The sequence below is a fragment of the Fopius arisanus genome, unplaced genomic scaffold (assembly GCF_000806365.1).
Source record: "Fopius arisanus strain USDA-PBARC FA_bdor unplaced genomic scaffold, ASM80636v1 scaffold00076, whole genome shotgun sequence".
Lineage (NCBI taxonomy): Eukaryota > Metazoa > Arthropoda > Insecta > Hymenoptera > Braconidae > Fopius > Fopius arisanus.
In genome coordinates, this window is record NW_011887815.1 from 58,537 (window position 1) to 67,936 (window position 9,400).

General features: G+C 37.7%; 2 protein-coding genes and 1 long non-coding RNA gene across 3 annotated transcripts; 1 reads left to right on the top strand and 2 right to left on the bottom strand.

Annotated features, from left to right (window-relative positions):
- Positions 1-109: 109 nt before the first annotated feature.
- On the top strand, positions 110-2,485 carry LOC105269885 (cathepsin O-like). Its single transcript, XM_011310464.1, has 6 exons — positions 110-419; positions 711-1,091; positions 1,270-1,418; positions 1,587-1,631; positions 2,042-2,310; positions 2,394-2,485. The coding sequence occupies exons 1-6, from the start codon at positions 234-236 to the stop codon at positions 2,432-2,434; spliced, it is 1,071 nt and encodes a 356-aa protein (XP_011308766.1). The 5' UTR covers positions 110-233; the 3' UTR covers positions 2,435-2,485.
- Positions 2,422-6,568, bottom strand: vermilion (Tryptophan 2,3-dioxygenase vermilion). Its single transcript, XM_011310463.1, has 7 exons — positions 6,184-6,568; positions 5,508-5,677; positions 5,167-5,354; positions 4,023-4,385; positions 3,705-3,954; positions 2,926-3,019; positions 2,422-2,851 (listed from the first exon to the last, which is right to left on the bottom strand). The coding sequence occupies exons 1-7, from the start codon at positions 6,207-6,209 to the stop codon at positions 2,668-2,670; spliced, it is 1,275 nt and encodes a 424-aa protein (XP_011308765.1). The 5' UTR covers positions 6,210-6,568; the 3' UTR covers positions 2,422-2,667.
- Positions 6,569-6,861: 293 nt separating this feature from the next.
- Positions 6,862-9,382, bottom strand: LOC105269886 (uncharacterized). Its single transcript, XR_892488.1, has 3 exons — positions 9,253-9,382; positions 7,842-9,182; positions 6,862-7,777 (listed from the first exon to the last, which is right to left on the bottom strand). It is a non-coding gene; the product is annotated as an uncharacterized lncRNA (long non-coding RNA).
- Between the last annotated feature and the right edge of the window lie 18 nt (positions 9,383-9,400).

Genomic DNA, 9,400 nt, shown 5'->3' on the forward strand with positions numbered 1-9,400 from the left:
TCCTTTCAATTTGAAAACAACCGCCGAACCAATACTCGAATGATTAATCCGCTGGAATTATCTCCTCAACACACGCGAATTCTCCGGCATGAGTGTGTGATTCAGAAAAACGGCATTATATTGTCTGTAAGTTGATCCGAAGTGCTTCAAGCCTCAGGGGCGGCCAATCTCCGTCTGCGTGAAGCCGTATTCTTTCCCCTTGTCTCTCCAACTATAATGCCATACACTCTGTTATGGAGTGGAAGACAGTTGCACTGGCACTCTTAGTGATAAGCCTTGGATTTTTGGCTATTCCGATAAGAGTACCGCCAGATACAAGTACCGAGGATGTTAACTTATTCAAAACTTACGTTTCCTATTATAACAAATCCTATCGGCATAATCCGGACGAGTACGAAAGGAAATTCAAAGGTTTTCAGGTGAGTAATGAATAAATTAATGAATAGTTGTAGCTTGAAAAAAATCGGGAGACATATTTTTAGAACATATAAATAGAAATACTCCCGTCAATTGCAGAAAAGCGTCACTGTACCGACACAATGGGTCGTGAACTTAGACAATGCGTTTCGTATCAATTATTCTTGACGACAGGGTACGGATTAAAATACTCCGGTCTATTTGTATTTTTTACAACGAAGAGATGCCCCGTACACCTCAATTATCAATTTTCTATCACCCGACCCCAATAATACAAAATATGACGATTTTAGCGATCGCTCCGTCAAATCGAACGCATGAATCGGTTGCGATCGACTCAGCAAAGCGCTTACTACGGATTGACGGAATTTTCCGATCTTTCGGAGGAGGAATTTCTGCGTCTAACATTGCGCCCGGATTTATCGAGCCGGGGAGAACGCCACAAAAATGATCGTCATCACCATCGTCAGCATCGTACACCTGGAGAACACCTGAATCGTATCAAGAGACTGATTAAGATACCGACGAAAAACGATTGGAGGACAAAACACGTAGTTACTCCAGTCAGGGCCCAAGGATCGTGCGGGGCCTGTTGGGCATACACTGCAGTAGAATGCATTGAATCCATGGTTGCTATAAAAAATGGGACATTGCGCTCTTTCAGCGTGCAAGAGGTGAAGTTATCTTTATAGTCGATTATGCAACCGATTGGCCACCGTATCAGTGAATTCCGATGATCGATATTCTTACGTATCACTCGTATGAGGAATTTTTTACAAAAAAGAATAATAAATAATAAATAATAAATCTATAAAAAAACAAAAACCATTTTTTTGTCGTTTTTTTCTTCAGATGATAGACTGCGCGAGGAATGGCAATTTGGGATGCAATGGAGGTGATATTTGCAGTCTTCTCTCCTGGCTCGACGATTATGGAGTTCCTATTTTGGCAGAAAGCGCTTATCCCGTGACAGGAACATCCGGTACTTGCTTGTTAGATAGGTAAAAGATAAATAATTGAGTGATGTGGAGTGATGTGATGGTTTTCGATAAATGTCTCGGGGTTTAATCACCCGCAGGAAAATATCGCCTGAAATTACAATTGTGCACATTGTCGATTTATATTCGCAATTGCTTGTGGTTTTCTTCAATTATCTCTTTTATTTATAGATCAAAAACGTCAACGGTTCGAGTTGCGGGTTTCACGTGTGACAGGTAATCTTATATTAATCTGCCATCAAGCTAGATTATTTATGACCCAACGCCGCATGTTATGTAAACGTTTGCAATCAAGTATTTCATATAGGATGCCTAGCAATGAGCATAAGTCACGTTGCATTCAATTTCAATTACAAAATTGACAAATTGCGTTAAAATCTCCTCTCCAATTAAAAATTTCCTCAAAAATCCGAAAAATCAATTAATTTAAAAAGTTCATCACTTGCTTTCTGAACTATAGAATATTTTTTCGCAGACACAAAGAGCAGAAAGTGTCAGCGAAATTTTTCGGAGAACTTCTTTTTATTATTATATGTCTTCTTTTGTGGCGTCATTGGAAAAAATTTAGACTTAATCAATTTTTTATGTGTGAAGTTTAATTTCCGTCAATTGGTATTCACTTTTAGTTACGTTGGATCGGAGGAGGAACTCATAGCAACACTTGTCAATCATGGACCAGTAGCAGCAGCGGTCAATGCTCTCACGTGGCAGAACTACTTAGGCGGTATTATACAATTCCATTGTGACGGTGCATTTTCGATGTTGAATCATGCAGTTCAGATAGTGGGATACGATAACAGCGGGCCAATACCTTTTTACATAGTCAGGAACTCCTGGGGACCACTATTCGGCGACAAAGGTTATTTGTACATCGCAATTGGAAGTAACATATGCGGTCGGTCATTTTATTTTCTTCCACATCAGATTTCTTCACAAAGATAACGTGGCTAATGATAGGATGCGATATGTTTCTTACAGGTATTGCAAATCAAGTCGCTGCGGTGGATGTCATTTTTTAAATTTTGTATATTACAAAGAGTGAACCAACAGTGTATTCTATTCTTATGTGTACGACTGGATGAACAATAATTATAATATTTTTATTCAGCGTCGAAATGGCAAGCTGTTATAAATGGAGTTTTACGGTTTTTATAAAAATCAACTTGTGATTGTTTGCCATAATTTTCCATTTAGTTATTGGATTGCATCAATAAATTGAGAATTCGAGGATTATGCATTTGCGTTATTAGTCTCACAAGGAACCCTCCACTGAGCTCTCGGAGGCGGTTTGATCCGATGTGTCATCCTCGGTATTGAAACAACCCCACGCTATCGAGAGCTTCGATTTCATTTCCTTCGTCAGTGGTGGAATCGAATTTCTTGGGATGAGGAATGTGGAGAGATTGAACAGATCCAAGAAGACTTTGTATCGATCACTGTAAGAACAAATTAATGATTTATTGAATCTTGTAATTGGTTTCTTGAGGTGGAATACTGGGGTGGGGATTACCTGAGGGTCGATTTCAAGTAGTGATACCCTGAGGAACCACCTGTACCGAATTGTTGGGAACCGATCATCCGCTGCACCATGATCACGTGATTGTCTGTGCAAAAGATACAAATGGAGAAAGACAATTTTTAATGTGAACGAGTTCAGAATAAAAGGTCAAGGGAAATCGATAGATGTATTATTAAATTCATAAAGTATTGAATTTTCTTTGTGGTAGCTTGCGCTGAATTTGTTCTGGGTAAAATTGTGACGCACCGGTACTGTAAATTCGGAAATGGTCAATATTTGGAATATCCGATTAATTTGTGTAGGACCAAGTGATGTGAATTCGCGCGGAACTATCATCTATATTATATCACATTCTGCAATGTATGTGTTCCTCTTTTGAACCGTAAAAAAGAAGATTTTAAGCGACTTGAAGAATTTATAGCAATTACTATAAATCACTCATTGATCACTCATTCATTTTTTCTAAATCATCTGTAGACGATTGTAATTCGATTGACCCTGATAAGGTATTCTTTTTTATAATATATTCAGGTGAATTCATTGAGTGTAGGCAACATTATTTGAAATCAAATTATATTGATATTCTCTAGTTCTTTCGTAATAAATGCACCCGAAGAGGAATTCTTTGAGCATTCGAAAAGTTGTGCAGTTAAAATAATTATTGTAATCTTCGTTAAACCTTTATGATCAACTTCAATGAAGAATTTGATCGAATTGAATGGCTGAAGACTCGATTTAACTAAAATAATATAAATATTAAAAAATCTCACATCTCCATTTGGTGATAAGCGAATCGATATCCATCAAAGCGGTGAGTATTTGATGGGGTTGACTAAATCTCGGTTCATCACGGTAAAGTGTAATCATGATAGCGCCCTTGAGTGCAGCATGACAAAATCGCCTCTCCCCCCTGGCCACAAGAGCATTGTGAAGAGATTCATTGAAAACCGTTTCAAAAATCCCTCTCTTCCCAGCAACACTCGCCGACATGTACTTGCGCACCGGTTCTTTCAGTTGTCCCTGTGAAAAAAAAAATCCATTGACGACTGATGGTGACAGATGATTGAAATGATCGACAAGATATTCACTTGAGCAATTTGTTCCTGATCACTCAGCATCGTTGCCACCGCAGTTTTGTACTTTCCCCAGAAATTGAAGTCACAGGTGTCTTCGAGACCTGGTGTCCTTCCCAACCACTCCTGCACCAGTGCACTCAAGCTCCGCTCGGTTTCCGATTTCCTAATGGCATCAACCGCCTCAGGATCCTTACCGAAAACTTTAGTGTAACACTGATTATATCGTACACGATGCTCTCCCTTCACCCCAAGTTTATTCTCCAATAATCGAAATTGAAGCGACTGGAATCCAGACGCCGGGCATAGATAATCACGGAAAGCCATGAAATCAAGAGGTGTCATTGTTTCCAATATAGTCACTTGGTCAACAAGAAGCTGTAAAATATTCAAGAGAACATCCTGAATCATGAATTATGCGCAACAATAAATGTTAAGCACGAAGTGACAATACAATTTTAATGAAAAAGAGGTCAACAGCGTATCCATATGAATGATCTCCTGGAATTCCCACGTTATCCATGTTGAAATAACTCCCATGGAAAATTAAACCAACGAGAGAAGTGCAACCTAGTACGCCTCATTTTTGTGGTAAAACGTATATCATGAGCCGAACGAGATCAGAAATTGCCTAACTGTGGTTGGCGTAAGTGTCACTTATTTCCATCCTCCTTTATTCATTGTATCGCGTTACAACCGGTTTGTATTAACTTACACAGTGTCTAGTTATCTTCCCACAAATCCCTCATTGCTCGCTCAGGTGAGAAATATCAATGACTGGTGGTGAACAATGAGGGAAAAAAGAATTTTTCAATATCTAAACTTTAATCCATGACTTTAAGCTCTCTGCGACTATTTCTGAATGAAAGAGAAAATAGCGGGAAGGAGAATTCCACATGCACACCGAGGGTCATTATTCGATTAGAGCCCTTCTGGTAACAAAACACCTGTCTCAATCTCACACTCTTCACACTAATTGGCTTGTCGTCAGGGGTTCGTTCACCCTTCAAACAATCCGAGTTTATTGAATTCTGGAAATTCAACATTCATTGGAAAATGATTTCTTAATTGGAGGTTGCGAATTCTTATAATAGCGTTTAATTCCTCCACTTCGATCTCATCAGATTGTTCGAAGGGAGGTCTTCTTTAACGTAATTACTTTCAATATGAGGACTATGCGGTTCAGTCGCTTCAGGATCTCCAACGTTCTGGACTCGTCCAGTCTCTGGTAATTCGCTAATTCGGATATTCCATCTGGACCATTTGACGTGGGGTCTTTTTCTGTACTGAATAACCCTCTCACCGAGTCCAGTTCGTATATGATTTGTTTGAACCAGAGTTCATAAGCTAGAAATAATAAATAATATTGAAAAACACAGACAAAATGATTGAATTGTTTAATCATCTAGCGGTTGTTTCTCCAGGTGGATTGGCGGATTGGCTTTCATTAAATTGGATTGGCGTAATAATGGGAGGGTACCATTGGGATTTTCGGCTTACCTTGATGTGTGATGATGAAGAGATGCTCATCATGAACCTCTTTATCGTACACTGCACTGAGTAGTGTTTGTGCTGAGAGGATCTTGTCCAGGCGCAGGTATTCACCGTAGAGCAGACCTTTTCCAGGGCCATCAGTTAGATGATCACCATCTTGATTGCTGTCGTCATATCTACGCGGTATATGGATTTATGTATTATGAAATTGATAGGATATAACACGAACATTTCGGAAAGATTTATCGGGGATCACGACCTCTTGGCTCATGTGCAATATTCAAGGGCAGATAGTTGCATCTACTTCGGAAATATTCTGTGTCAACGGTTTATCAGCTTTCGTCATTTTTGCCCTCGTCGATCGACGACGATTTTCCGTATTTTGATGAAGTTTTTTTAATTTCCTGTTGAACATTGCGCAATTTCCCGTGAGGATTTTCTAATCTATGTGCAATTAAAAAAGCTGATAGGAGTTCTGCAAAATTTATACTCTCTTGTTTGTTTAAATTTCAATGGCGCAGTTGATTCTTGATATTATTTATTTTTTAAATAATCATTCTATTGAAAATCTAGAGAAAATAGTTGACACTAATTACTCGATTAATTAAAAAGGGTACATTCAATTTTTATTTGGATTTTCCACAGTCTGGATTTTTTTATATTTAATTCTTGAGAAACTTACAATTCATTTCCATTTGGACAGGCCATATTATATTTCGCTTGACAGTCCGATTCACCCTTTCATAAATCCGGAAATGTTTCAGGGGTAAATCGATTTTTCTGTTTTAATTCACACACATGAGCCACTTTAACCGATGGCAGTGATGTTAATATTCGTTCAATTACGCGGGGAACAAATGGATTTGTTTATGAATCGGAAATATAAACGTATTCAGTGAGACGGTTCAAACTCGACTAAGACCGAGAATCTTTGGCGCATGACCGGTTGGTGGGGTTTATTTCAAAAGAGAGACTATTATGTGGAGTGCAGACAGTGTGCATCCAGTTTTTCTGAATAATTTTTTAATTTTGTTTTTCAACACGTGTCACCTATCTAATCACGTTTTAATGGACCTGTTGTTCGCACTACCGTACATGAAGTGGATGATAACGTTGGCCTGACGGAATTTTTCTTATCTGGACCGTATTGTATTTTACTTAGATTTTGCAATTGAAAAACTTTAAAATTGTATAATCCCACCCTAATCACTCAAAAATCCTGTGCAATATTGAATATTGATGTTGTTGTTGAATATTGATGTTGTTGTTGAATATTGAAATTGGAATTCTCATCTTGTTGTTAATGAAGTGGAAATTATAGAATTACTTCCTCCAGGAAATTATAATAATAAAAGAACAACAAACAACTGCACATGAAATTTTATTTTTCTTTTAGTCGTGTATTTTGAAGACATTGTATTGAATAGAATAGATTTTTTAAATCTGTTTCAAATTGATCGTATCGCAGTATCCGACGAGTTTTCCTCAGGATGTTGCGTCAAAGTTGAACAGATGGCGGCATCATGATAGCTCGACAAAAATTGCCATCGCTCTTATCCCATACAAAAATTCAAACACTGCCTTCATTTAATAAACTTATTATATCATTCTCATTTTCTTCTGCACCTCAGAACACCTTTCACTCTTCAATAGTCAAGTTATCCGACAATTACGATTTAAATTCTAGTGAAATATAAAAAATGTGCCTTGCTGTTCACTAAAAAAATATTTCCGGTGTTAAGAGAAGAAGAAAACTATTCCCTCGATTCTAAAAAACTTGTTTCGCCACTTTAGAAAATTTATTCTCAATTCAAGAGAACTTCTTGTTGTCAGAAAATGTATTATTGAGTTGTTAAATAAGTGAATGAAAAATGTGATTGCATTGAACGCTCATTGTTCGAAGGCCAGACGAATCAGCCTTGTAGACGCGATGCATTTGCTTCCTATTTTATGTGATTAAAATAAAATTGTAACACTGGGTCTGCGTCTCAGGTGATCACCCCTGGATATTATAATAATTCCATCGCATCTTTCGTCAGTCTACCGCAAGTTTCGCCCTCCCAGTCGCAAATGCGACCTGCGGTGAATAATTCTCCTCCAACTTCTTGCATTTATTTACAATTATAATTCACTCCAACACCGGTGTTCAGCTTTTTTTACAGTTACCAATGACGAAGCTATTCATAATGTATCATTAACAATTGATGAACATTGACAATTGCATCCACTCGCAACACCAGCCTCTATCATATTTCCAATGATTATTACGGAACCTTCTGCAAACAGTAGAAAAAAAAATTAAAAATACTCAATAAAGTATCGAAAAATATCCGCAATTACCATCTAAATAATATTCATCATGAAATTGAATTGAATTCCTAATGAAGTCTGCAACTTCCAGGGAATTGCGTCTCGATATAGAGATTTATAACTTTTGGAAGTTATTTTTAATAACTATCAATGTGGAGAAGGCAATCAGGTATTTTAAAATCAAATGGAGATAGAAGTGATGTTCATCTTTGAGGCTTCGTGATTTGTCGGTGTGCGATTCCTCTAAAATTCAACGAAATGTGATATCAAAAGCAGACAAACCGGACGTACTGTTTCCCGGGATTTGAGATACGAAAATTATCATTCACTCCCAACAAAGTACAAACTGAGCGAATAAAAAAAAAGTAAAATAGGAGAGAGTTAATTTTCCATCGTCTAGTTGGCGAAACAATCCTCATAAATTCGTCGAGTTCGGTGCAGCAACTTTTGCGATAGCCCCGAGACTCGACATCCGGAGCACTCAGCTTCTACGTCACTTGAAATTGCCATTAATTATCCGGGGATAGTTCGTGGTTGTTTCCCTCGGTATGTGATTTCAATCGTGAACTGTTTATCGCAATATGTAACTCAACGACTAACCATCAGGGACAAGGTGATGGTTGAAGTATCGCAGACTCTTCGTTTTACGTATATTGTCTGAAAATTCATTCTTCTGTTCGCCTTCTTTGCCGGAAAAAGAAATTTAAAAAACATCTGTACAATTTGCGTGAATTACTGTTTCGTTAACTTCCGGGAACTGAACGAAAAAAAAAAAATTATAAAACTCAAAGCAAAAGTTTCATTAACCACGAGTCCAATTCATCTTGCGTTAAACTTTTAATGGGAGTTATTTTTTTTCCTTCTCTGTGAATCCGTCAGCCAGTTTAAATTTTTGCAAGGTGCACCTGATCTCTGCATGTTCGTTCTCTCGAGATAAAGTAATCTCGTCGTTTCCGTAATTTTACGCCCTCGGAGTACGGATACTTCTTTTGTGGGAATAACAATGTTGGTCATTTAACTATTTAACATTTTTAATTTCCAGATCATTAATATCTTACATGACGACGTTACTGGAGGAATCTAAGGAATTGATTACGATAAGATGTGTCTTCCTTTAAAAAAACGTTTAAACAAATTTAGTCATGTAAGTGATTGATTTATAATAAGAAAGAGTTAAATCACTAGTTGTAAAATCACTGGAAGAACTCTGATCACTTGCATGACGCACACCTCCCAGGTGTTCAATGAATTTCCACTTATCCATTATTTCCAAAATGTAAAACCGTCCAACTTTCCACGGAGACTCACACCTTAATGGTACTTTATGCCCCAAGGATGCCCAACGATACTTCAACCATTCCACCCGGTCTTCTGTGAAGTCAGAGGCAATACATAAAATACACGAGAGCGATTCGTTTAGCCTGCCAGACTGGTTTCTTACCTTTTGCTCCGTTTACTTCTTTTTTTACTTTCGCACAGCTACGGTATCCTGTACCTATTTTTAGATTCTACAAAGATTATACAAGTAAAAAATACCGTCTCCTGTTTCATTGTTTTCGCATCCTCTGAAGAACGAGTCAATCAGTTCT

What these genes read in the sequence shown, in the direction of transcription:
- LOC105269885 (XM_011310464.1), top strand. Translation starts at nt 234, where the DNA reads ATGGAGTGGAAGACAGTTGCACTGGCACTCTTAGTGATAAGCCTTGGA. An exon ending in GGAAATTCAAAGGTTTTCAG is followed by an intron (nt 420 to 710) that starts GTGAGTAATGAA and finishes TGACGATTTTAG; the next exon opens with CGATCGCTCCGTCAAATCGA. An exon ending in GCGGGTTTCACGTGTGACAG is followed by an intron (nt 1,632 to 2,041) that starts GTAATCTTATAT and finishes ATTCACTTTTAG; the next exon opens with TTACGTTGGATCGGAGGAGG.
- vermilion (XM_011310463.1), bottom strand. Translation starts at nt 6,209, where the DNA reads ATGGCCTGTCCAAATGGAAATGAATT. An exon ending in GCATAGTCCTCATATTGAAA is followed by an intron (nt 4,386 to 5,166) that starts GTAATTACGTTA and finishes AATATTTTACAG; the next exon opens with CTTCTTGTTGACCAAGTGAC. An exon ending in GCTTATCACCAAATGGAGAT is followed by an intron (nt 3,020 to 3,704) that starts GTGAGATTTTTT and finishes TCTTTTGCACAG; the next exon opens with ACAATCACGTGATCATGGTG.